Here is a 27,934-nt window from a genome sequence, read left to right as displayed (position 1 = left end):
GATGTAGAAGTAAAGAAAACCCAAACCTAACAGTTAAGTTCAGGTGGTGTACATTGTATGTACTTTTATTGTTATGTATAACAGGAATTGAAATGATTTCTGTTTTTATATCTGTGATTTGAGACTGCTCACCAGATGAACAATAACTATTGCTAATAAAAGCTAGTTTGAGGAAATTGTGCAGCCTTGAAAAGTGTAGCATCTGGATTTGGGGTTGTGGAATTTTTTTTCCTTTGCCTTCTGTTTCCTGCATGTGCTGCCTTGACCTCCCACGCCTGTGGACACCATTAGTGCAGTAGGCAAGTAGGCGATGCTGCAGAAGGATGGGGGAGAGGAGCTCTGTAAGCACAGCTCTGTGGAGGAGAGGCTGGTGGTGCTGAGAGGTTCTGAGCACAGCCTGGAACAACAGGCAGTTTGGGATTATTTCAGGGGAGACACAGCTAGAGATGCTCACTTTCCAGCTGACAGCAACTGTAGATGTGCTTGTTTGGCTCTGAGGGAGCAGGCTCCTTTGAAGTTTGGTTGATTTTTGTCCCATAACATGTAAGTAAATAAAAAAAACAGTCTTAAAGCTTTGGATTTAATAGCTGCATGTCTGATTTCTGGACTTTATGTTTCTTTTTTTGAGCATTTTCATTTGTCTGTTTTTCACTATTTTCTTGATCTCATAGCAAGCTAAGTTTAGGCATCATCTTAACTAAAAGTACAGTGAGGCATTTGAGAAGTGCCTTATAATCTCAAAGAAATACGTCTTTTATTGCATGTGTACTACATTCAAACCTTCATTTACTACATTCAAACCTTCATGTACTACATTCAAATGCCTTCATTTAGTCAGTCATTCTTGGATTTTTTTTTTTTGTAGACTGGGAAGTGAATGCATTTAGGAGGGCAAGAGAGGCTAGTATCGTTCTGGAAATGGAAGCTGTTCCTTATGTTATAAAATATTATTAAAAATACATGGATATCAAGAACCATCCATTCCAGATGCACATTTATTCTGACAACTCTCTATTCTCTGGGATACCCCATCTGTACTTTAATACCTTTAACCTTATCTTCAATTTTATTTAACAGGGGTAGATATTGTGCTTGTAACACATTGTGCTAAAGTACATTTCTGAACTCTGTTAAAATACTTTTATGTGGCAACAGCATGTTGTCCTTGCTCTTGTTTCTGGAGTATGTAGATGTTCTGTTGACAGAAGAATATGTGACCTCAGAAAATCTGTGAATTGAGCATGCCTGTCAATGTAATTAAGTTTAGTTATGTTTAATCATTTTGAGAAGTAATTGTCTGTGCTCCTGGTGCTCATTAAATCCTGGTATGTTGGCAGTTGCCAAGAATCAAGCTCTCTTTACATCAAAATAGCATGAAGTCGAATGAAAAAAAATTGCAACTCTTCCTTTAGCTAGTTGTGATTTCTAATTGCAAACTATATTGGCTAGAAATGTTTTCTCTAGCTCACTGTTTAAGATTAGGTTTAGTAGTCTTTTACTAACTCACTTATCTTTACTTTGTATTTTCAGTGTATAAAAATAACCTTTTATGAAACATATTTAGAAGGGGAAATTTTACCATTTAATTACCTATTATTTTAAGGTCTCTAGAAAGAGACCTGCTGTGATCTGACTCTTGGCTGCTCTAAATCTTTTGAGTGTCATCAGAGAGACACATTTCTGAAATCACATTAAATCTAACAGACATAAAAAAGTAACTTCATATAAATGCATGTCTGAGAAGGGGAAGACATATTTTCACTTTAAGTATTTTACAGATCATAAGAAAAACCTTAGGGTATACTCTCTGCAAATATTTCACATAACTTCATTATATCCTCAGCTGTATCTTAGAGGTCTTTAAGAAACTCAAGAAACCCAGTAAAAATAGCTAGTGTGATGGCTTTTAATCATTAAAGAAACAGTCAATGAATACTGAATTGTTTTATGGTGGCATCCTCAAAAATTAACATTGCACATGCAGAAATGGAAGCTGCTGTGTGAGAAACTTTGAATGTTAACAAGAATTGGCTTTTTAAAGAATGGCCAACTGGTTTTACTTTGTAAGGCTTTGAAATGCTTCCATATTTCTTTCAAACAATGAAGGAAAATTGGTCCTGGGAATAAGTTCAATATAGAAACTTGGGGAAATTGCCTTTGCTGTTGTGTCTTGAAATAGTCACTTTACTCTCAGCACAGGTTATTGATCATACATGAATGTGTGTATATGAGGACAAATCTATCCCCATCATCTCTTATTAAAAAAGAAATCTATACACTGCAGAGACAAACCCCATTTTTTTCCCCCTTGAGAACACCATTCTTAATGCAATGAACAGAAGTTATGGTTAAAAATCCTAGAACACCTTTCCCTAGCTTGAGCTTATTTAGATTATCTCAACTAATTAATCTTTCCCTCCTGTTGATGACCATGTTCCCTTTTCCTTCATGTGATAAGGAAATGAGAATCCATGGCAAGTCTGATCAGTGGAGTTCATGACACTTTTGGCAAATGCAAACCTGCATCTCCTCAGGATGGAGCATTTTCATCCAATGGTTTCAGCTTTTCATGGGGATGAGGTGTAGGTCAATATGATGGCCCTACTTGAAATACCCATTTTTACAGATATAGCAAACAAAAAGAAAGTAGAAAAAATATGTCCTTGTGTGTTTCAGAATTGTTCTTGGATGCTTGAGTTTCCTGTGTAATATCAAATCATCCTTGCAGTGTTTTTGAAGCTTGTGTGTTCTGTTTATTGTGGTGGCAGTTGTGGCCAGTGCAGTGAGAAGTACATTTCCAGGAAGTCAGCATGTCTGGGACCATGGTGAGAATTCTGGTTTTTGGTTTCCCTGCACACAGCACCGCTTTTCGTGTTCAAGGAGCCAACGTGCACATATCCCTGACTTGGGCAAGTGTTCAGGTTTTTTTGTAGCCCTTCCAATCAAAAGTGTATGTGCAATTGAGCAGCTCATTTGCTCATATCTGATGGTGGTCAGGAGGTGTGAAAGCAGAGAGAGACTGGGTCAGAAAGCAAACTCATCTTCCAAGTTTTACATCATGCAGCTACCTTAGGAAGATTCCCAAAACAGTGCTTTGAGCAGATGCAAAATACATGTGTTGGGATTTCAAAAAGGAAATCACTCTGTTATCTATTAGCTGATTTCACACAGCTCTTTCTGTAATGAAAATCAGTGAGCATTGTAAAGAGCTTTCTGCTTTTTGCAATTTTGGCCTCTTGTATATACAACATAGCCACAACTGGAAGGGTGGTTTTCATAAGTTGAAGAAATTAGCATTTTGTCTTCAAAATCTCTAAAGCTGATTTCAAAACCCCTCCATTAGTAGCATGACCACAGCCATCAACTTCTGATGCAGAATAATTCAAGGGTAAAAATCCCTAGGTACAATATATATTGAGGTCTAAGTTCAAACCAGGATGAGAGAAAATGTATCTGATTGCTTGTCTGCCTGAATGCTCAGTTGTTAAAGAAAAAAAGCATGGTTGGATTTTTGGGGAGAGGAAGGGGCAACTTGGTAGTTGCCATGGAATGGCAGGAGTGGAAGGTAGTTGGTAATCATTACTCGTACTTTCAGTCCAATCCCAACAGAAAATTCATGCAATTGTTCAATGTTTGTGGAAGATTTGAATGGTATTTTTTCTTCCAGAAGAATGCAACTGGATGCTGGTAATGATGTATTCCTATGATTTATCACCTAGAAAACATTGTACATTGTGATCTGTAGCAGATGGGCTTTGGAGTAGTTCGGGGCACTGTTGTTCAAAACACACCCAACTGCTTTCTACTGCTGCTGTCAGTAAATGTAATCCTATTTTTTATATGGATCATATGTTATTATATATATGAGGTGGTTCATTTATTTATTTTGATCTGGTGATGACATTCATCACTCTCAGAGATGAGTATGGGATCACCCGTCTGACTGTGTGTATATAGGCAGTGTACATGAAATAATTTTGTTAAGCAGCCTGTAAAAATTAAAAACCTTGGAAAGGGAATGTTAGTACGAACCCAGTTGTTGACCTCCACTGAAAGAAAACGTAGCAGAAATGACCAGAAGCTCAACAGAGCCCCATACCCACTTCTTGCATGGAGGCAATTCCAGATGAATGTCGTGATGGCTTCTCGTTAGATCTGTTTTGCATTGCCTGGGCAGTTCCCACTTGCACAGCGTGGCATTAATTGCAGGAGAGCTGCCTGCCTCAAGGTGTACTCAGCATCCATAGGACATGAAGGATTTTTCCTTTATTTTAATCATGAAAACTCCTTTTTAGCAGTTGATGACATCCAAAAGCCTGGGGAGTAGTCTGCAATTAACATCTTTTTTTTTTTACTTTGTAGGAGGGGGATTAACAACATGGTATCATGTATAGCCTCTGCAATCCAAGTGTCATTTTCTTCCAGATGTGACATGCATTTAGGGAATCTCAGAGCTGACATGGGAAAATAGCATGTTTCTCAGCAGTGGTTTCCTTGATTCATTTGTGCCTGGAGGGGACTGTTCTGCATTGAAAGCATGACAAGCCTGTGGGGAGTTCTGCTAATTATTGTGCTTCCCTTGCACATAGCCCAGCCTACGGTGACCCTAGCAGAGATGGTGGCTCCAGCAGTGAGGGCCTGCTGCTGGACCCCTGCTCTCTTCCTGTGCCTTTTGAGAAGGGTATCAGTGAAACTGTGGTCCTTCAGAAGTTCATGAGAATTTTGCAAATTAATCTAATTAATTAGATTAATTATTCAGTGTATTAATCTATCACTCAGAGAAGGCACCAGAACTGGTAGACTACAGGTTACAGAAAGCCTAAACCTACCAGTGAGTGCTACTGCCCAGTCTTGGATTTCACTTTGTTGTGTTGATTCTGGAGTTCTGCATCCCCTATGGATGGCCCAAAATTCAAGTGTAAGATTTGTGAGTCTTGGCTAACACAGCGAAGGAGCTGCAAAACCACAAGGCTTAAAGCATGCAAAGTGCTGTACCTAGTGTGAACCTCTAACCAGGTCAGGCTGTGGATGGAGACCTGCTTGCATAATTACTGGTAGGGAGGCACAAGAAAGGGTGCTGAAGGGTCTGCATAGTATGTGCAGTTCCTGCATGCAGAGGTGTGACCTTGTGCAGCTTTGTTTTGTGCTGTTACAGTGAGGCCCTGGGGCTTAGGGGGAGGGGGTATTTGTTGTCTTTCCTCCGACTGAAGGAAACGTCCTCTCAAAAGTACTGAGACAGCTTTTGGTGTAAAACATACAGATGGTTTTGTTCAGGAAAAGAAATTGTGTTGTGTTGATGCTTGCAAATGAAGGAAGCCAGTGGGAGAGGACTTACAACACAGATTTTCTTTGTAGTCATCTGGGAAAAATCCATAAGGCTTACCTGCAGATGAAAAGGGAAGCATATGACAGGGGCCCTGAATATTTGCAACAGGATATGGTTAGCAGTGTCTCTGGAGACAACTGTGATTTCAGCGATGAAGGGCAGGAAGCTGCCTGGAGCCCACCACCCTGTGCCTCCAAAAGCAGCCCCGGTCACCTGCAGTGCAGGATATGACGCCAGTGTTTCACTTTGCAATGAAAGGCAGAGATATCTAATCACACTTCTGATAGACACAGGGAACTGGGTAACCTCTCTGCCAGCTGCAGAATATTTGGTGGTTTGGTTTTTTTAAAAATTAAGATACTGTTCAGTTGCAGTGTTGACAGTAACATATGTGTTTTTTCCTTGTGATGCAAAAGCATCTAAACCCAATTTGAGTGTGTGCCAAGGTATATGATGTGCCCAGCAGTCACCCATAGCGCACAAAGTCACTTTAAATTTGCACAAAGTTTCAGTATAGGATTTCAGATAAATACTGCATCCTGGATACCATCATAACTTCAATAAAGCTTTGATTCCTATTTTGCTCTGTCAGGAACATGTAATAACAAAGGTAGACCTGAAATACCAAAACTGAAAAATGTCTGCTACCTGCAGCAAATTCTGCAAAATAAAAGGTAACAAAAAGGTACATGAAAGAATGGAAAAGGCAGAAGAATTAAAAAAAAAAAAAAAAAAAAGGTAAGGGGTCAGTTGAGTCAGATGCATAGGGAAGTTCCACCAGACTTTCAGGTTTTGTTACCTGTTGTCTCTTGTTAACAGATTGTGAGCAGACATAGACATCCTCTCACACGGCGATTATTTCCTTCTGGGACAGTGGAATTCTCCTGTAGTTCCTAAACAAAGCCTTGCCAAAACCAGGGGAGAGGTTGGTGTAGAGTTCAGAGAATCTATATTTGTCTTTACAGGGAAGTTACTGCATCTTTTAACATTTGGAATGCAGGATGCTGGCTACTAACAAGAACAGATAGGCGTTGCCTTCTCTGCCTCCAAAGGTGTCACACTGCAAAACTGTGTTGTGAAACATGAGTGCAACTGCAAAGATAATGTCTCAGTGGTTTCTAACGCTACAGTTTCTAACGCAATACTTGAGAAAAGTTTTTGCATTCAGCACAAAACACTTTGAGTGAGAATGTTGCAAGCAATATTTAAGATGCTTGAAATTTAAAATAAAACAAGAATTCACTTTAAACATTTGGAATGCTAACTGATTTTTTTAATCACTGGAATTAAAGCAAGTGTCTTCACTGTGGTCAATTATGCTTTGAAAATACATTTTGACGGCATTTAAAAAACCTTGTTATTAGTATAATAAGCATGACAGGAAATATGCAGAAAAATTATCCACCCACAGTTATAAAAAGTAAAAAACAGACTCCCTCTAGATCAGTGCAGAGGTCTGGAGACAAGCTGTATTAATCCTGAGCTTATAATGCTCAGAGAGCACTAACATTGCAGAGCTCCTGTTAGTGCAGGGTAAGTACATGTATATTTTTAAATATATGTGTCTGCATGTGTGTCTACATATGTATGTTGTGTGAGTTATGTGAGTTATGCTTCTGTGTCACCAGTGGTCCAGGCTGATGTGACAAAGCAGCCCACAAGAGCTCGGGATTGTCCTGCGGGCAAGCCAGTGTTTCCTTTCATTCAAAGTGTGCACTGATGGAGCAAAATTAGCCTTTTACCTTGATGCATTTAGGGCAAAAGCAGGATGGGAAATGAACTGGAGGCAGATAAGCACACCTACACGTATGGGGACAATAGAGGGAAGCCTGTATTATGAAGGATGTCACTGTTATGGTAACTATCAAGGCTGGTGCCACTGAAATGGAAAGATGAAAACCAGATGTCGGTGAAGGGAATGTGCATTATTCAAAGTACACAGGAACAAACAACAGGGCTATGTCATTTTTCCAGTGATCTTAAAAATATTTCACAGTGATGGATTATTTCACTTGTTTTTGAAAAGTGCTTGAGTACTGCTTGTGTGCTTCTAGAGAAAAAGAAAGGCTAAATGAAAAGCATTCATTCATTTGCTTTGCTTTAGTTTGTGTTGTTCCCCTTTTTGATTTGTCCAAGTTCCTCAATAGGAGATGGAAAGATTACTGAAACATAATTGTCTTTTTTCTAATGAATACACATTAAAAAAAACCTGTTAATTGGTAACATCTTTTAGCTGGCATATGGCTAGCTAATAATGCAGGCTTAATTAGCAAATCTGGGGAAGAATAACTTCCTAATATGGAATTAAAAAGGCCTGTCATTGTTTTTCATCAAGATTGACGATATTGCTTGGACCTGAAATTTAGCAACCTTCTTTTTTTTTTTTTTTTCTCAGTCCCAGTGGATGAGCTGTGTTTTTAGATGTATCTATTAGAAAAAATAGAGCTTGAAAGTGCCACAACTAATGCAGATAGAAAACAAAGAAACAGTAGCTCTCTAGAAAGTATAGTTATACTCTTAATACACTCTATTAATCTTAATCTAGTGACCTGGCCTGTGTTATTTTTAAAATGCCATATGCAGCACTTGAAACTTTTAATTTCCATGAACGACTTATTTAATTTTGTTTCATGTCTTCAGACTTACTCTGTGGATCCCTACAATCTGTGGACTACTGCAGAGGCACGTACTAATGGTGGATAAGAACAGTAACCATGTACATGCTACACAGCAATCTATGAATTTGGATTTTTAAAACAGACTGTGCGTCCACTGAAAAATGAAATGTTAGGGAGCAGGCAAAACCTCTGTTGCTCCTTCAAGACCATTTCCTCAATTTTCTGTTTACAGTCTTCTCCCCCAGTGACCCTGATATATCTCCAAGAGGAAGAAAGGGCACAGTCCATCCACTAAGCAAGAGGTTCCTGCTGCTGTGACGTGTTCTGCATGTCTTATCAGCAGCATGTTGTTTCAGGGCTCCAGCATCATTTTTCCTGTGATAGGCAGCCTCTCAGTGACTGAGCTGTACAGTTTGGCAAATGCTGAGCTGTCAAGTTGTGCTAATGATTTGGAAAGAGATGGATGTAAGTTTAATTGCAGTAATTAAAGGAGAAAGCTGTGTTATTCCCTTGCTTGTATGAAGGTGAACATCCTTGAAACCTTGGAAGCAGTGCACTCATAACCAAGGATACAGATACCCAGGCTTGGTGTATCATTGGGGTTCAAGAAAAGGGTTTCCTAGGGAGCAGTAGGTGCTGCCAAGGGGGCAGTGTTGAATGAAGCCTTACAGCTCAGCTTCATTGCACTCTTAAGAGTGCTGTGATAGGGGCAACATGGGAGTTGCTGTGTTTTATTATGCCACTGGTGTAGTTCTCCTTTTATTAATGAATTGCTTGTCAGTCTTTTATCTCTTCAGTTCAGTGTTGTCATGTCCTATAATGTTTTATTTAAAGCTGCATTGTTCTTAGAGTAATCTATCTGTAGACCCAAATGGTTTTGTATAAATATGTCACCATCAGAACTCTTACTTTCAAGCCTGAATTTATTAGTGAGCTCATTTTAAATTTCTTTTTATTGATGTAATTATGGCTAAAAAGTTCAAACAAAGGACAAGCATAATTATATAAAAAAAACATTGAGAGAGCTGCCTATTTGTTTTTCATTTTATCATTGTAAGAGCATTTCTATGCCTCAACATTTAGCAGCATATACCCTTGACAGAACATCAGTGCTATTGACAAATTATGCTGACCTTCAGGGCAGTCAGCACCCTCTAGATATTTTTAGGCATTTGGCTAACTTTCTCAAAGCACCTGATGTTTTGTTTATGCAGTAAATTTCACAGGCAGGGAGGCAGGTATATTTCTGGGGAGATCAAACCCATCTTCCCTTGTCATAACTGAACTTTGTCCTGCACTCACCACATCAAGCTATTTGTAAAAAAACCTTCTCATCTAGCATGTTTTTCCTTCATTTGTAGCAATAAAGGGAGGCATGGCAGGTCTGTCTGTACTCTCAAACGCTGCTTAGCCTCCTCTCACTGGGATGTTGTCAGCATCTTTGATTTTTGGGTAATTGGCACAAAAGAGAAACTTGTGCAGCTGAGCTCAGAGGGAAGGTGTGTTTGTGGGGGATCACAACATCCGCGGCTTCCTTCCGAGGGCTCTTTCCTTTGGCAAAGTTTGCGCTCCCGAGCCGCAATGCCCGCCTTCAGGAGGAGTAAAGCCAGAGCTAAGAGTTTGGCGCTGGCTCGCAAGACCCAGCAGCAGGCAGCAGCAGCTTACGGCTCCCTGCACAGGATGCTCTCTGTGGTGAGTTCTGCAGCTTCTGCCGTGCCTTCAGCCGGGGGTGCTGCTTAATTAGGCTGGGGTTGGGGTTAGGATGGGGCTGCAGGAGCATCCAGGCTGCCTGTGCCTAATAAATAATGACAGTCCCAGCATTAGTCATCAAATGATGGATTCTCACTGTGTGTAGTTGGGGGCTGAGTTTGTACCAGTGCTCTGCATGGGAAAAGGTTTGGGGGTTTCTGAAGTTTGGGGGAGGGAAGGGTGGGTTGGTTGCCTGCACTGTTTGCTGCTGGGCTCGAGCAAATTGTTATTTCATGCATCTCTCAGAGAAAGGACTAAGTAAGATCCATATTTTGACAAGAAGTGGGAAGGTTTTAAAAAGATTCCTCATGGAAATTTGGAAATAACTGCAGCATGAATATTTTAACTGTTTCTCTGCTTTTTCAAAATCAAGTTAGTATTGTGGAAATAGGGAGGGGAAAAATATGATCTATAATCAAGGTAAAGATGGCAAAATATATGTATTACACAGATGGCTGTATATATGTATATATATGTGTGTCTATATATATATGTACATGTATATATGTATATATGTGTTACACAGGTTGCAGAAAAATACCATGAGCCTCCTGCATTAAAAATTGACAACATCAGGATAAGGACCTGGGGTAGGAAGAACTGACAGCTTTTTACAAAACCAGAGTTTGGGAAAATTTTTATTGTGTGCTTTGATGTTGCCTTATAAGACTCTCCTTTTTGTGACCTGGGCTGTCAGGGTTCCTCTTTCTGTTTTCCTGATGCTCTCATCTTTACATTTTGTACAGTCAGGATTTAGTGTCCTGTGATGGAAGTCACTTCTGTTTTGCTTTTGACTATGGTATGAGTTGGGTCAGATGACTTTGGAGACTGATTCTAGAGAAGTTGAGCATTGCATCTATGAACTCAGTGGCTGCTGCTTGTCCTGGGGACATGGTCAGTGCTTGGGCTCTTGGGCCCAGGTGCCTGCTGCATGACTTGGTTTATAGCAAGAGTTTTGGTCAAGTACCTCAGTCACCACTGATGGTTCTTCTGTGCTCAAAGAGAAAGATGGGCATCTCTCTGTGGGGCAGGTGAGCGGGAAGATTTTCCACCATGCAAATATCGATATCTCAGGCACCACATAGGTGGGTTACATCTTGGCTGTTTTACACAGCTATATGTTCAGCCTTTTTTCAGGCCTTACCCTGTGCTCTCTGGAAAGAAATACTGGGTCAGCAGCCCCTCCCTCACTATTATCACAAATACTATTATCACAAATAGTATTTGTGATAATTCTAAATGAGGTTGGTGACATCCAATTCTGTTAACAGGCTGATTTGCTAATGTAAATCTCTCTGAAATTGGGAAATTCTAACTCAAAGACAAAAGTTCCTTGTTAATTCCTTGCCTTTTGTATGATCTAGTAGTGTATCTAGCAGGGCACCTTCTAATCCTGTGGTGCAGAGGATTTGCTTTTCCCTCCTTAAAACATAACTCCAACTATGATTTACATATTTCTATGAAGCAACTGAGTAGACACTGAAAAAAATGCCCTTCTTTTAGCAAAGTTTTAAATATTATTATTAAAAGACAAGCAAGAGACAGAGTGAAACAAAGCAGACCCCATAATTTTATTGTCAGTCAGGAACAAGTTCATACTGAGTGGCCTTGGAGTTGGGAAAAGAAGGAGCAGAAGATAACTAATGGCTGAGGCTACTGCTTTGGTTTAGCTTCTATTGCTGAAAGCTGAGCAGCACTTTTGCCCAGACTTCTGTGGTGAAAATCCCACAAAGTATTTTTCAGTAAAGCTCTGCTGTCATTTTTCAGTTTCAATAAACAAATTACAGGAGTGAGGTACTTTATTGATCTCTAACATAAAGCAACTTTTTTTCTGTGCTCTTTAAGGAAGCTAGAGCCTTCAACTTTCTAGCCTTTTATATTGCTTGGTTACAAAATACTTCCCAGTATGAGGAGATGCCACAGATGCCCACAGAGTTATGCACACAAAGTAAAAGGGATGGACATCTCCAAGAGCTTGCCTTTTGAACAGAGAGAGGGATGTAAAGGTGTCTCAGGCTAGTTATTCATTGCTCAAAATTCCATGTAATTGTACTTCTTCTGGTGCATTCAGTCTTCCTGGAAATACATCCATCAGATAGAGCTGATATGTTAGCTATTCATGTTTGGAGGGAACAACTCTATAATCTATTTCTGCAGGATGTTTCTGAGCATGTTTCCTCTTAGGGTAGTGAGTTCAAAGGATTGGTGATCCAGCCCATAGTGTGTGTCCTGCACAAGGATACTGAATCCTGAACGCTCTTCAAAGGACAGGCATGGCTTTCACTTCACCAAGGAGTCTTTCTTAAGTTGTGTAGAGTTTTCTAAGTGTACTAAAATATCCTTTCCATCACTGTTTCAAACAAACCCCTACAGACTGGGGTAAATGAGGGTAAAGTAAACAGCAGTGTGCAGGGACCCTGTAACACTAATTGACCTTGTGCAGCGTTTATGCTCAGTCAGTATAATTCAGTAGAAAGTCACAGGATAGCCATGAAATCGTTGTGCTAGTTCTTAACCACTGCTGATTAATGTCTTCTGCTCTCTCACTGATTAATTTTATGGGGTTTTGTTACTCTGGTGGGGATAGCACAACCTCAAATGATGTTGAGGAGCAAAGAAAATCTGTAAGACATCCTTGTAAGAGTATCTTTTTCCTCACTTTAGGGGAATAATCGGCAATATTTCTTATTGCAACTATTATTGAAAATGGAATGTGCTGCATCTCCATCTAAGCACCTCTGTGGTTGCTGGCTGCCGTGGGTCAAGGTGACATCTCTGTGGGCTGGAAATTTCCAAAGGTTGCTTTGAGCAGTCCACATTCACAGAGATTACTCCTTGCAGAAGGACATGGAACCTTAAGTCTGAGTCTCAAACATGCAGGGACGAAAGAAACGTTTCTCCAGGCTACTTATACACATCTTTCTGTTTTCTAAGAGGCCAGGAGCTGTTGGTCAGGAGGTTGCTTTCCCTGACTGGTAGATCTGTAGAATAGTTTATACAATTTTGTTGGAAAATATTGAATATGGCCAATAAACCATAAAGTTTATTAAGCACAGTGCTCCTTAGCTTCCTTCTCCCTGAAATATATGTGGGGTTTTTTTCTCTTTAAGCCTGCATAAATTCCATTTTTCTTTCCCACCTCTAGCACTGTTAGTCTAAATTTTTTTATATTTAGCCTTATCTGTCTGCTCTTCAGTGCCAAAGGTAAGCTGAAGCCACTTTTAGTCCCCCGTACATGTTGCTGAAAGCAGCATACATAAGCTCAATTAATGGATTTTGGTGGAAGTTTACTGCTTCTATTGTAGTTTTTCCTCAGCTTTTATCTGTTCCCAGCTGTGCTGCAGCCTCGTCTGCAGTCAGTTATCTGGACTTTTCTTTTATACTGATTTAAATGTTTTTATTCTGATAAGCTGCACACTATAAAAGTTGGCATAAACAATTTTTTTCCCATTTACTAAGTAAAAACAGTCTTGGTCCTGTGCAAATAAAATCAGCTGTGTGCTTGAGGAATTGATCAGTTTTATCTGAGAGTCATATCTGCCTGTATTAACCATTGCAATGTCAAGATCAGAGCAAATTCAGTGTTAATTCCCTCCTTAATTCAAGATAGACATGGATGTGTGTCATATCAAGAGGGAGTTCCTTTTGAGACTTCTGGGCTTAAGGGCGCTGGACTACCAAGTTTTGATTTGACATCCAGAATGTCCAGATGGCTTTGAAATCCCAGCTGCAGGGCAATCCCAGTTAGAGGACAGAGGCTGAGCCTCTCCTGCCCCCACATGCCAGATGTAAAAGAGCTGATCCTAGGGGCTGTCACTCAAGACTTTCTGGAAAGGATCTGTTTTAAACAGTTTAAAAGAGCAGGAAATTGTCAAAGGCAGAAAGTAGCATCCAGAACACTAGGGAAAAAGGGTAGAGATCCCGACCTGGGTGGTAAGAGAGTTTTGGGAAGAAACATGAAGGAAGAATTGTTTTATGCTTGTCAACTTATTTGTTGCTATGTTCTCGCTTACGCCAGGCTCCTTGTCAAGAACCAGTGGTTCCATTGGCAGAATGGGTTCCTTCATCTTCTGTGGTCTATGCAGTGTATATGAGTGCATGTGAAACACTGTGACCAAGTAGCATTTCATGCTTGCTTTGAGCCAAGTGTAAATACCACAGTGGGTACAAAGAGTGAGATCTGGATATTGCATGGTCTGGAAGACTCTTCCCTCTTGTAGAGGGAAGGACACAGAGCAGCAAGACTTAAGGAAGAGACAAGATCCTGTGAGCAGGAAGGTCAATGACAATATTTTTAATGCCAAATTTGCAAACAAATCCAGGAACATATTAAAGTTTATAAAAATCAGTGCTTGTCGGCAGTACAGAGAGGTAATCCTGTGCCTTGGGCTTAGGCCAGCTATGCAGAACAATTTCTGACAGCAAAATTATATTGCTTAGGTGATCAAAAAATATTTATATGGAGGAGTATCATCTATTTCCATATGCTTTCCCATACAGTGATTCTTGATGACAGATGCAGCACTGACCCCAAAACTCAGGGGATGTAGAAATAGCATATTCCCCAATGTCTGCCTGCTCTGTATGCAAAGGTGGTTGAGGAGGAATAGAGGACTTCTAACTCTTCCTTGTAAAACTGTGTCTGATGATGATGCTTGTGACTTGCTTTCAATAGGCTGCCTTGCATCCTTGATCCCAATGTCCTTGATCAGTCATCAGGCTGATGTAAATCAAGCTGCCCATGTGCATCTTGAGCTGTAGAGAGTGTAAAATCTGAAACATTCTCATATAAATACAAACCTTTCTGACATCAGAAACAAAGAAAACAGAAGTGAAGTGCTTTGGCATTGAGTTGTTTAGAAACTGCTTTAAAATAACCCACATACACACACACCCACACACCACTTCCTAAAGGATTTGTTTGCAAGCCACTAATTAATTTCAGTGTCACAGACTGACTACAATTTTAAAATTTATTCCATCAGTGTGGAGCTATAATTCTAACAAACACCATTCAATTCATATTGCCATTTTTTGGTCCTAATAAGTGTTGAAAATACTAAATGTATCTAAATTTCATAGTCCTGCAAACTGTTATTATACTGGATTATGAAGAAAGTTCCACATATCAGTGAGGAAAGTAATTTCATTTTTTTTTTTAGAGTGGTGGCATTTTTCAAAACTGAGAGCTGAGAAGCTGAGTAATATGGACTACATGGCAAATATCGGACATTTTGACATTTATTTTCATCATATAGATGTTTAATCACAGGAATGGTTGAGATTAAATATTGCTAGTCCATTTAGCCTCCAATTTACTGAAAGACTTTGTATAGCTCAGTTCATTTTCAGATTAACTTTTGCATTCGTTCATTTGATGGCCTAGTGTGTTGGTGAACCAAGCTACACAGGTGATCAGTGGTGAATCAGGACACCCAAAAAGGATGACTTGAAAGAGCTTGTGAAATAAATAAAGTGCAAATTAAGACAACTCTGAAACGTACTCATGTCCTGATATCACTATAAAAGGACTGACACATGAAATAAGGCAGGCTTCATGTAGTCCTCATTTGAATGCACTTGCTAAATACAAGGTGATAAATGTCACAGCTTATGCAACTGTCCAGTTTGTGCAAATGTCTGAATGACAGAAGCACTAAAGAATTGTTTCATGTACTACAAAGATGTGGATACTGAATGCTGTTAACATAGATTTGGGTAATGGTAGCAATGTTTTAGCTTCCAGGGAAACACTATGTAAGAAAGAAAACAGTGAAATAATTTCAAATTGAGCATTAAAGATTATGGCCTGCAAAAGTTGCTCTTGGATATTAGTTGTGGTCATATAAGAGCAAATGACATACTTATTTCATAGTGTTAGAAATATCTCCTTGTCTTCCATCTTTGCATGATAAGATTAACTGTTGTCATTGTATCTTCAGTTCCTATCTTGTTTGAAAATTTTCTCTGTTTTATTTATTCTGTTTTTAATAATTCTTCTAAAGAATATCAAATATTAATTTTCCATTTACCTTTTTTGAAAGCAAAGGATCCTGATATGTAGTTGTTTCCTTGGAAAGAAAACATCTGACCATCTTTTTACATCCCTAGAAATGGGAATCTGAACCCTCAGGCTCATGTCTCATTGTTTAGAAAGCAACAAGACAACACACAATACATGTTAGAGATGAAATACAAAAGAATTATTGTGGATGCTTATAAGATATTTATCTGCTTATTCTTTCCATTTTGATGCAGTGAGTGTTGCAAAATAAGAGAGGTGCAAAACAGTGTGAAGCTAGTGTTATAAGTATCAAAGTATGTGATATATCCGAGTGCTCTGTCATCTTTTGCACTCTGTGAACTTGTATCTGAAGACTGAAAATAATTTATGCTGGAAAATCACTAGCAATTTTAAATTCCTTTTACTGCTCTGATCTGGTTCTGCTATAAATTAAAGCTGTTCAAACCTGTCAAGATACACATCTGACAAAAATCGATGGCATGCTGAATTTGCAACAGGAGCAAAATTGGAGGAATTTAGAAATAGTTGTAGTACAACTTGTATTCTAAAATATCATTGCTTGTTTGTTTCTTCTCACTCAACAGAGTGCAGAGCAGATCAGTGCATTGTGCCGAAACTTCCAAGAAGTCCAAGCAAGCAATATGGAAGGACAGAAGGACAACCAGGATCCACCTCCACGACCACTGGCTCGCCACCTTTCTGATGCAGACAGACTGAGGAAAGTCATCCAAGAACTTATGGACACTGAGAAATCTTATGTCAAGGTACAAAAAACAAACCATGGCTTACTTGTTTTTGAGGCTGATTGTGACTTGTGGACAGTGTTAACATATTTTGATCTTATTTTAACACAACCAGCCTTCCACAAGGGCCATAACCTACAAAGTCTCCTTATCTAATTGTTCCTGTTGCTTCTGGCAGACTTGCTCCTGCAGCTGAGGCTGTAGGATCTGATGTAGTAGCATTAATTGCAGTCAATTTATAGTTGTATTGGAGAGCAGTCATCTGTGTGGAGAAGATACCTGCAAACAAAAAGGGTTTTTCCAGGGGATGTCTCCCCAGTTTTCAAGATGAAGATAAATCTGGTAAAAGAACAGAATAGTCTCATACAAATGAGTATGTGGAAAATAGTGCATGATTATTTTTGAACCAGGAAAGCTAAAAGGCACAACTCCAGTGGTTTGTAGCATGACAGGGAAGTTATTCTGACTGATAAACCTGCAAATTGTTCAATGTATCTCTCTTCGTTTTATGAACTCTAAAATCACGTGACTGGCTGTCAAAGGAAGCATAAAAACATCGATTTCATTGACCTCCAGCAAGAAGGCATCATCTCCTTTTCTCTGTTTCAAAGCCTGTATTTACAGATGTCAGTACTTTCTGCAATAATATTTGTGGAAGAGAAAACACTTCATCCACCAGTGCACTGATATAGCCATATGCTGGCCATATGCCCTCATTTATGTCCACCTGATATATCTTTTAGAGGAATCACTTGAACAAAGCATGACCATAGAGACCACTGATATACATGAAATTTTGCATCAGGAAAAATTGTGGCATGTTGCAATACTTGTTATGGCATTTTCAGGGAGCTGCTCGTTATTCCTTCTACGTAGAATTTCTGGTGTGTCTCTTCCCAGGGTTGGAGAGCCCTGTAGTGGGCCCCAGCCCTGCTGTCATGCTTTGGTGTGGGACAGTGAGTCTTCAAAAATGGCATTAGTTTTTTTTAAGAAGTGACTGACAAAGCCCTTGATCATACCTACCTGACAAAATAACTGAACACTTTAATAACTTGTAGGGTTTTAAAATGCTACATGTCCTTCTGAATATTACTACAGATGTTTAAATAAGTGGCTATTTATATTGTTTATGTAACATAAATAATTAAAACATTTATGCTGTTCATATGGATGGACTCATTCAAAAATAAACATCTGTAACAATTCTTCCTCATGCTAAGCTAAAATATAATTTGTTATAATCAAGTTGTAAAGCCTTAAGGATGAAAAATAACATTCTGCTGAAATCACTTCACCTCTAATTTAGCAGTAACTTCAGTGCTAATAATATGGAGGCTATTTTGTTACTGAAAAGGAATTGTATCTTTAGTTCATTCCGCAAATTTACCACTATCTCAGTGTTACCACATAAAGAACAGTTTCCAAATGGTACAGAAAAAGTGAACAAATATTCTTTTTTGCAGGACTTGAGCTGCCTCTTTGAGCTATACTTGGAGCCCCTTCAAAAAGAAACCTTCCTTACTCAGGATGAGGTGAGGGAATATCTGAAAAAGGTCCTTGTCATTCTCTTATGGGCTAACACCTTGACACTTGGATTTTTTATTGCTGAGAGTGGGACAGAAAAAGCAAACAACAAAGATGTCAACAGGAATGACACCAGTCAGTGCCTTTCTCTCTGGTGTGTGCATCACTTCCTTTTCTTAAAGAGTAATTGTTTCTCTGAATTAACTGCTGAGAAACCTCCATTTTTTTGCATGGATTTTTGATAAAACCTGTTTGAAAAGTATTAACAATGACGTTACTAGCCTTTGCAATCTCATTGTGTGTTACATCTCCTTAGTCCACTGATTTCAAAAGACCTTTTAGGTCCATGGAGTGCTGTACTTCATGGCCTGATGTTTTCCACAGATGGAGTCCTTGTTCGGCAGCCTGCCAGAAATGCTGGAATTCCAGAAGGTGTTTTTGGAGACCCTTGAAGATGGAATATCTTCTTCCTCAGATTTTAATACATTGGAAACACCATCTCAGTTCCGGGTAAATATTTCATCATTTCCTACTTTGTAGTGTGCCTGCAAATGTTTGTGAAAATCTGGCTTTAAGAAGTTTCTGGCTCTTAGAAGTTTCGTAGGGTTGCTTTGAAGCTTTACTTTGGATTATAGAGTTCTGGTCAGCAGTGAAGGGTTAGTGCTATTTTTCATGGTCTTATCTTCCTCCCCATGGCAAAATTTGCAACGTGGGAAAAGACAGAGTAGACTTGGAGTACACGATGTTTGGCAATGTTTGTGAGGCAGAACTCCTTTGTAGAGAGTTTATTGTCACTGTGCTGACAATTCCACCCTGCCTGTGCTTTTCTGCGCTGTGCCCAACTAACCCTGAAGAGACTGGGAGCTTTTCTTGTTTAATGCCACATGGGTTTCCCATGTAGTGAGGTCCAAGAAGCAGGAATTGAATTGTAAATGGCTGCAGCACTACCCAGTACCTGTCCTGACTGGAGGAAGTGGATTCCCTGGCAATGGAGTCACTGGCTCAGGACTGAGCTGGCAGGCCTCCTGAACACTTGCTGCATTTTGTGGAGCAAACATTGATTAAAATAAGGGAGAGGGCTGATTTCCTCCTCCCTCACTACTTCTCTTTCTTATATTTGCTTTGGGAGGCATTTTTCTAAAAACCTCTTTTGTGATTCAGTCCCTCCCACATCTTCCCAACCTCCTCTTCATGCAAGAACATCAGAGGTGTCCTGTAATTACCACCTGCCTGATAAAAGGAAAACAGCTGGAAAGCAATCCTGTATTTGTTTTACTCTGTCCCTTCTGGCTTTGGCACTTTTATGCCTTGCTTCCTATGGCTCCTGTTTTCTTCCCAGAACAACATAGTTATATGTCTGCTGATTTTTGTTCCTGTGCTGCCTGAAATATAAAGTAAAACAGAATACCTGCTCAGGAAGAAAGGAGAAAATTGCAGTCTGACCTCTACACTCAGCAAAATACAAAAATATCATCAAGTTACTACCAGTAAAAATCATCAAAACTCTACACTCAACGAAATACAAAAAAATCATCAAGTTACTACCAGTAGTATATTCAAGTTATATACATATATATATGTATATGTATATGTATGTGTATATGTATATGTATATGTATATGTATATGTATATGTATATGTATAGAAAGATAGCCGATAATTCACCATTGAGTCTGTTTGTTGTATGCCTGAATATATATTTAGGATTCTAGTAGTGAACTAATATTTTGATTGTGTTGGTTTCAGAAATTGCTGTTTTCCCTTGGTGGCTCCTTTCTGTATTATGCTGACCACTTCAAACTGTACAGTGGCTTCTGTGCAAACCACATCAAAGTTCAGAAAGTTCTTGAGAGAGGTAATTTATTGTCTTCATTATTGTGATTTACTTGCATGAATTCAAACTGCAGTGAGCTACTGTTACAAATCTTGTCAGCTTGCAGAGAATATTGGATAAAATCAAGGAATAAATATTGGTATCAAACAAGGACTAATCAGGTATCTTTCAATAGGAAGATCTAAGATCACAGGTTCTGCTGAAGTATGGTATAGACCTGAAGAACAAGATTCCTTTTGTAACGTCCAGGCATTAGCCTGGAGAGCTGTAGAAACACCTTCCACAACTTTGTGCTGTCTGCAGGCCCAGTCTCCAGAAAAGCAGCAACAAATGGTAGAATAAATCAGGAATTACTTCCTCTGCCATTCACTGCAATGCAGTGGAAAAATTAGAGGAATAATCTCACCTTCATAAAATTGCTCTCTCAGCCCTTTTGAATGTTATTGGATGCAGGAAATTATAATGAAATTGACAGTATATGCTACTCTGTAAATCATCCATTGAAGAGGGCAAGAGTTTTGGTGCTGGGTTCAAATTGCCATTCCACGTTTTTCAATTATTGTAGCTTCCATGACTTTCATATTCAACTGACATTTTTTTTCTTTTTTTTTTTTCCTTTTTTTTTTAATCTAGCCAAAACAGATAGTGCCTTTAAGACCTTTCTGGATGCTCGAAATCCCACAAAGCAACATTCTTCCACACTGGAGTCATATCTTATAAAGCCTGTTCAGAGAGTGCTGAAATATCCTCTGCTTTTAAAAGAGTTGGTGTCTCTGACAGACAATGAGAGTGAGGAGCATTATCATTTGACAGGTAACTTCTTTTCTTCTACAGGAAGGAATGAGTTAAGTTTTATTTCCTGCCCTTTCTGAAGATACAGGTAGGCATTCTGGTAGATAGCACAGAACTTGTCAAAACCTAGAGAGAATTCCGTCACTCTCCTTAAAAGTATTAAGTAATTTTTTTGTTGTTGTTCCTTTAGCTAAAAGTCCTACTTGGTATGTCCAAGTCCCTTTGAGAAGTAGGTTTTGCAGATTTGCCATGGCAAGTAGGACTGGGATCTTTATCCTCATGCACAGGAGCATGTCAGGTCACAGTGTTGCCTTTTTTTTTTTTTTTTTTTTTTTTTTTAACCCACTTGAGAAATACTGACCAAGGCTCCATCTTGTGGTTATTATTTAGTTCTTGAAATATATCAAAAAGTTTAAGAGGACCACTATTACAGCGTCCTGAGTGGGTTGCTGGGGGTGAGAGAGAGACGATAATCTTGTTTCTTGATCAGAAGGCTGGATTTATTGATATATGATATATAATACATTATAACTATACTAAATAGAATAAAGAGAGAAGTTTGCAGAGGCTGCTAGCTAAGAATAGAATAGAAAGAAAGAATCCATAACAAAGTTGTGTCCAGGGACTCTGTCCCCAGCTTGCTTCTGTGATTGGCCTTTAATCATAAACATGGGAACATGAACCAATCACAGATCAAAATAGGTGCATCCTATCGCATTCCACAGCAGCTGATAACAATTGTTTACATTCTCTTCTGAGGCCTCTGCCTTCCAGAAGACGCAGAAATCTGAAAAAAAGGATTTCTGTGAAAAAATGTCTGCGACAGACTACAGAAGGAAATATTTTTTGTTTGAGGTCCTTCTGTGACTCTTGTTTGTGTAGAAGAGATCTTTGTCAAATGTTTGCAGTCTCTCCCATGTGGAGAGACTTATCTGATATGCATTAGAGTTGATTGCTTTTCTAGGTTCACATGCCTGGGACTTCACCCTGGCAAATTCCAGTTCAGGTCTGTCAGCACCTGGTGGATGAAAATTAAGAGATGCATTTTATGGATTGACGGACATTTTCACAAAATGGATGTAGACAAAATACACTGTCAGTAAAAACTCATGAGGATCTTACTGACTTCAAAAGAAGCTTCAAATATTGTTCCCTTTCCCAAACAAGCTGGGGCTGGGGACTTATTTACAGGTCAGGGTAGATGCCAGACTGCTAAAATTAACAATTGATGAAACAACTGTGCCATTAAGAATTGATGAAACAAAGGTTCCCTGTCCAATTCCATTCTGAATTAATACAAAAATCTAATGGAAACTAGTGACATTCTTGTTTGGAAAATGTAATTTAAACAAAACCTGGCCACCAGCATTTAATATGTACAGCCTATGAGGAACTTGTACAGGCTAACACTGTATTTTTTTGTCCATTCTGGGAGGAGACAAATCCAATTTGTTTCTCCTGAAGATCATTAGATAACTATTCTAGGATGAGTGTAGATTACTCCAGAGGACCACTCCTGTGGCCCTGTATCTACAAGATGCAAAATTTAACTATGGTACTATCATACTGCCATGGTACTATCATACACCCCCCCAACTTTGGGGGCTTGTCACTGGAATGCTTATTGCAGCCTTTTCAGCCACTTAAGACACTACATGAGCATTTTTCACTTACTCTGACCAGGAAGTTTTTCTTCTACTGTTGCTATGAGAAAGTATTGATACAGAGTTAGAATTCAGTTTGCCAAACTTTCAGAAGGCAACATCATTTTACATGCCTCAAGGGGAATTGAATTTAAAATTACCATATTTAGAAAATAAAAATGAATTACATAGCTGTGTATGAAATTTTTAAACCTTACAGAAGCACTGAAGGCAATGGAAAAAGTAGCAAGTCACATAAATGAGATGCAGAAGATATATGAAGATTATGGCACTGTATTTGACCAACTGGTTGCAGAACAAAGTGGAACAGAGAAAGAGGTAAGAGAAAAAACAACATGTCACATTGACTCTTGAGGCATTATCCAGCTTGCTCTAGGGGCTTCCTCTCTTCCTGAGGTAATTTGGGGAACTTACTTCCACTGGGCTTGCTCCATTCTCCTTTCATATTTTGACTTCTGTTTTGTATCTGCCTGTCAAATTTCTTTCTGTCAGTAGGTTATGGTAAAGTTTGCAGACAGCTGCCAGAGCTGCATTCTGGACTGACAGGAATTGCAAGCAGGAGTAGATATAGTTCTCAGTAGGAAAAACTCTCTTGTCAAAACATTGCAGAGATTACCCATGCCCCAAGGCATTCAGATTTTATGCTATTGAGTTCTTAAGCTCTTAACATATTTTTTCACCCGTATAAATGAAAATGGCAATTTGAAGGATTTCACATTAAGGTCTGTTATTCTCATTCTCTGCACTTCCAGTGCTGAGGCATCCATGGGTATTTGTCAGAGCAAAACCCATTAGTTATACAGACTGTGTGCAGTCATCTCCCAGAACTGGAGCAGCAAGGCCTCAACTCAGCCATTCACATCAAACAATTACTAAGCAGATCAAATCTGTACAGTTGGATATCAGATATGAGAGATGTCATCTCAGTTGTTTCATTTCCTGCTAGTAAAAGTCAAATTGTCCCTGTTGACTACCTGGTTTCTCATCATTTATGGGGAAACAAAACTTGACAGCCTTTGATATTCTTCAGTATTATGTTGTGTCCCACAGAAGAAAGGAGCCTCAGAATACAAGGCCTTCATTAATTCTGCCATTGGTGGCGTCATTAATACTAATTACTCTATAGAAATTAAAGATATTTACAGCTAATAAATCAGGCAGTTCATAACTGGCTATATGGAAGTGTAAGATTATCAGATCAGCTTAGTATTCTTCTAAGTTATTAATAGTAAGGACTTCTACCCAGCTTTTGTAACTTAGGGGCTATTACTTTGTATATTGGTAACCTGTTTTAAAAAAAGGGATTACTCATACTTTTCCTGCTGTAGTGAGGATCTCTTTCTATACATAGAAAACATAGATCCTTAAAGTTATCAATGTATACTAAAATGCAGCACTGATGTAGATATTTATACTGTTTATTTATTTTACTTACTGTTATAATTTAATCCAGGTGACAGAGCTTTCAATGGGAGAACTTCTGATGCACTCTACAGTTACCTGGCTGAATCCTTTTCCCTCACTGGGCAAAGCAAGGAAAGACCTTGAACTTACAGTGTTTGGTAAGTGCCTTTCTTAAGGACTCTGTGCTTTCAAATCTGAAGATGGCCACATTAGATCTCCTCCCAGGATAAAAGCCCCAAACTCCATTCCCTGCAGTCACGTGATATGTAGGGTGGATTTATATGTGAAAAAATGCATACTTGTGTTTTCCTAACATGAAAAAAATTTCTATTTATTTGCTTGCTTGTACTGTTTGCTCTGTGAGCCACCCTCAGCTGCTGTCTTGCCTATATTTAAACTATGGAAGATTTTCAAGAGGCAATATTAGAGTCTTCAGAACAATCTGTTAAATGAGGCTTTCAAAAGAGGCTTGTGGGAAAATCATGATTTATGCCACTCTTGTGAATTCAGACTAACTTCTACTTTACAGCCACAGCATTGACATTCCCATCCAGATTATTTTATCCTGAAACTTGATGTGGAAATGAGAGCATACAAATAAGAGTCCATTTCTTAAAAAAAAAGATTATTTTACTACTTCAATGGATAAACACCTTCAGAAGAACTCCAGGTTAATGTCAGACAGGTTTCTCTTTCTCAGGGGACTCCTTTCCTGGGAAGCATGGTTAGGGAAGGGGATGCTCCAAAACAGAAGAACAACCTGTAGAACTGCACGAAGAACAGACTGTGTCCTCTCCTGCTACAGACCCTTTGCTCCACTTGAAAATGTCTACAGAAAGAAAATTTTTACATCTAACATACATCTTCTGTATTTGTTTATGTGAAGAGTTACAGAGGACAGATAGGTGGTTACTATCTAAATGTACAGAATGGCTTCATCCTAAACATTCAGAACAAAATTGGAGGGAAAAATACTGCCATTGCATGAAAGTGCAGAATGAAAAACCCAGTTGTCATCTCAGCACATGGCAAATGCTTTTCTGTGTTTGCTTATCTCATCCTTCACATTCCCATGACTATACTTCTCCAAGATAGTATTTTCACTGAATATTGTAATATTATGCATATAATTAACGGTTTTCCTTTTATTTTTTTTCTTTTTCTTTTCAGTTTTTAAGAGGGCTGTAATACTGGTCTATAAGGAGAACTACAAACTGAAAAAGAAAATGGTAAGTCTGGTATCAGTGGAGATGGTGGATGTTCAGGATATTACTGCAATGTGAGATGGACTATAACAGTTTTAAAGGGGGAGTTACTGAGGTGAAACACTCCTTTCACTTGCTAGGCTGGAGTTCTGGCTATCCTGCTAAAACAAATGCTCAGTATCTGTGTAGCAATAAATATTTTTTGTTATTTAGTAAGCAGCAGCATCATCTTCTGTGTGAGCCCCGTGTTAATTTTATCAAGTGGAAAATGAAACACTGCTATGCAGAAATAACTAATTCTTCCAGATAGCATTTATGACAGCCTACCTTACCACAGGGTGCAGGTGAAAGACCTTTCTTTTATGGACCCTAGATACTCCTGGAAGGAAAGGAAAAGGGGTATTATATACATAACCTTCTCTGCACCCACTTACAGACCTGAAATGTGGAAGCCACGTAGCAAATTGTATGTTCCAAGTACCAGTGGTGATATACTGCACCATGCTCATTGTAACAGATGGAGGAGCTCTAAAAGTAGCAGCAGCAGCTACATGATTAATGTATTCTGCTAATCAACAGTCTGTATGTTCTTTCACAGGAAACTTCTTCCCTGGTAGTACTTATAGGCAAAGTTTTATTTTTATCAGTTAAAATCAAATGGCTTTTAAAAGTTGAAGCAATTATGGATTCCAAAGGTTGTGTCTATCACCATTTCAACTACATTTACAAGTTCATTTTAAGGTAGTGAAGGAAAGTTCAATCAATTTAGTTTTTCTTCTTTTTGTACTTAAGATCTAAGTACAAAACACCAGCACTTCTTCTACTTCTTAGAAATATCCTTTGTTTTCTTTTTACAGCCTACTAATGTTCGTGCTGCACATAATTATGGTGACTTGGATCCATTTAAATTTCGTTGGCTGATTCCTTTATCTGCTCTTCAAGTTCGACTGGGGAACACAGCAGGTAACTCTCTTGCAGTAAATACTTTAGGACTGAATGCTTTTCTGGAATTTTGTAATACTGCTTCGTCCAGATGTCTTTTTGAGCCTCTGGAAACAAGCAGGTGTAGAGAAAGTATTATCTGTCCACTGTTGTCTCTGCAATCAGGGGATACAGGTTTGATACATTTACAGACTTTCTTCATTTGGTATGCTGACTTCTGTGCATTAAGGGAGATGTAACATGATGTGAAGGAATGACAGAATGGAAATTCCCAATAAAAGGCAGGTAGTTTACTGTAGTTGACATCCTGATGAAATGCTAGTGCTGTGTGCTGATCCTCATGTTTTTTCAAACAGCAGAAAGGTGACTGTAATTTGTGGTAGTCAAGGGCTGTGGGTTTATTTTCAAGCTGATCTTTATAGTCCTATCCACTTCTGTAAAGTGTCACAAGGTTTTTAGAGCACACCTGGGTGAAGGCCTGTTAAGGCTGGAAAACATAGAGAAGCAGCAGGAATGCGAGAAAGCAACTCTCCTAGAGAAAAGTTATCAAAGACAGTGCTGGGCTGCCACAGCAAGGGAGTTCTCTGGGGTTCCTTGGCTTCCCAAGCTTTCTCTTAGGTTCCACCTTGGGTGAGATCTTCTGTAGCTCCACACATGGCTGAGTTAACACTGCCTTCTGGAGAGTCAGGAACTCTACCCTGGTCTTTCTAATGCCAAAGGGTTTGGGAAGTGTATGCAAAAGTAATGTTTCCTTCCATGCACAGGAACAGAGAACAGCTGTATCTGGGAACTGATTCATACCAAGTCAGAACTAGAAGGCAGGCCAGAAACAGTTTTTCAGTTGTGCAGCAGGTAAGCTTTACATGGAGGTTGTATTTTACAAATCACATCAATGGCATTTAAAATAAAGTATTTTCTCCTATGTAACCTTTACATCAGCAGTTTTAAAGTGGGACTCTTTACTTGAAGCTAGGCACTATGCCAATCTTTAACTGCATAAAGTATAACAAATTCAAATGGGTGAATTAAGTGTAGTGATCCAATGTCAGAAATCTGCAGATATATGAACATAAGCTCCAGTATGGGCAAAGTAACTAATTTAATCACTATGAGCTGGTTAACAGAGATTACTTTCTCAAAAAGACCACTTAAGGTTGTGATTCTCTCATACAGAAGCTACCTGTCAAGTAATTTTCTAAGAGGAAGCAACTAAGATCTCAAAACACAAGGTGTGTGAAATGTCTAGCACTGTTAAGATGTCCCTGCCCAGGGTAAAGAGGTTGGAACTTGATGATCTTTAATGTCCCTTCCCACCCAGAACATTCTATGATCTTATGATAGCTTTAAACCCACTACTAAAGCAAGCTTTTGAAATAAAACACTGCACTAAAGCCCATCAGCAGAAAGGCAGTGGGAACATTTTATCCCAGTGTCTTACTTCAGCAAGGAAATTAAGTTTTGTGTTTTCTTAAACTTGCAGTGATTCTGAGAACAAGACTAACATTGTGAAGGTCATCCGTTCTATTCTGCGGGAGAATTTCAGACGTCACATAAAATGTGAGCTACCACTGGAGAAAAAATGTAAAGATCGCCTCGTCCCACTTAAGAATCGTGTACCTGCAACAGCCAAACTGGGTAAGAAACACCTGCTCAAGTGAAAACTAAAGCATCCAGACTCTGGTGCTGGTAGGGCGTTCACAATTATTACCATAGAGTGATCATAGAGTGACATGTGTCAGACCCACAAATCCCATTTCTTCTCTTTTTGGACTGGAGCAGGACTAGTTTCTCTACCATTCAGTATGTGACAAGGGCTAGAGGAGATAAGCACACTGCAATGTGTCATTAGCTGTCTTCAGAGAAGACACTTAATAAGGCCCAAATTAATTTTGCTGGGAAGGAATAGACACCCTTTGCCATACAATATTAGCATTCTTTCCTCTGGGCTCCCTTTAGTAAATCAGCCCTAATAGCATTTATAGCTGGAACAACAGGGAAAAGGCAGGGGGTCTTGGTTCTTTCAATGCACTCAATCTGCATCCCAGCTGATACGGTAATTAAGTACAGGATTCAGACATTTTAGTTAAATGAGTAGTTACTAGTATTTC

General features: G+C 39.0%; 1 protein-coding gene across 2 annotated transcripts in view; it reads left to right on the top strand.

Annotated features, from left to right (window-relative positions):
- TIAM2 (TIAM Rac1 associated GEF 2) overlaps positions 1–27,934 on the top strand; it is a 137,133-nt gene that overhangs the window by 107,586 nt on the left and 1,613 nt on the right. The window contains exons 1-12 of one of the 2 annotated variants that reach the window (XM_058802081.1): positions 330–543; positions 16,303–16,482; positions 17,925–17,993; positions 18,370–18,495; positions 19,732–19,840; positions 20,453–20,632; positions 22,475–22,593; positions 23,729–23,837; positions 24,850–24,908; positions 25,742–25,847; positions 26,591–26,678; positions 27,307–27,461. In XM_058802081.1, the coding sequence (XP_058658064.1) occupies positions 16,360–16,482; positions 17,925–17,993; positions 18,370–18,495; positions 19,732–19,840; positions 20,453–20,632; positions 22,475–22,593; positions 23,729–23,837; positions 24,850–24,908; positions 25,742–25,847; positions 26,591–26,678; positions 27,307–27,461 (1,243 nt within the window). In that variant the 5' untranslated portion in view covers positions 330–543; positions 16,303–16,359. Of the gene's footprint in view, positions 1–329; positions 544–16,302; positions 16,483–17,924; positions 17,994–18,369; positions 18,496–19,731; positions 19,841–20,452; positions 20,633–22,474; positions 22,594–23,728; positions 23,838–24,849; positions 24,909–25,741; positions 25,848–26,590; positions 26,679–27,306; positions 27,462–27,934 lie in introns of those variants that run through there. The other variant, XM_058802082.1, reaches the window with a different exon arrangement.

Source organism: Ammospiza caudacuta, chromosome 3, assembly GCF_027887145.1.
Source record: "Ammospiza caudacuta isolate bAmmCau1 chromosome 3, bAmmCau1.pri, whole genome shotgun sequence".
NCBI lineage: Eukaryota > Metazoa > Chordata > Aves > Passeriformes > Passerellidae > Ammospiza > Ammospiza caudacuta.
The sequence above is the reverse complement of the archived record's forward strand: the minus strand, read 5'-3'. Positions and strand labels throughout refer to the sequence as shown.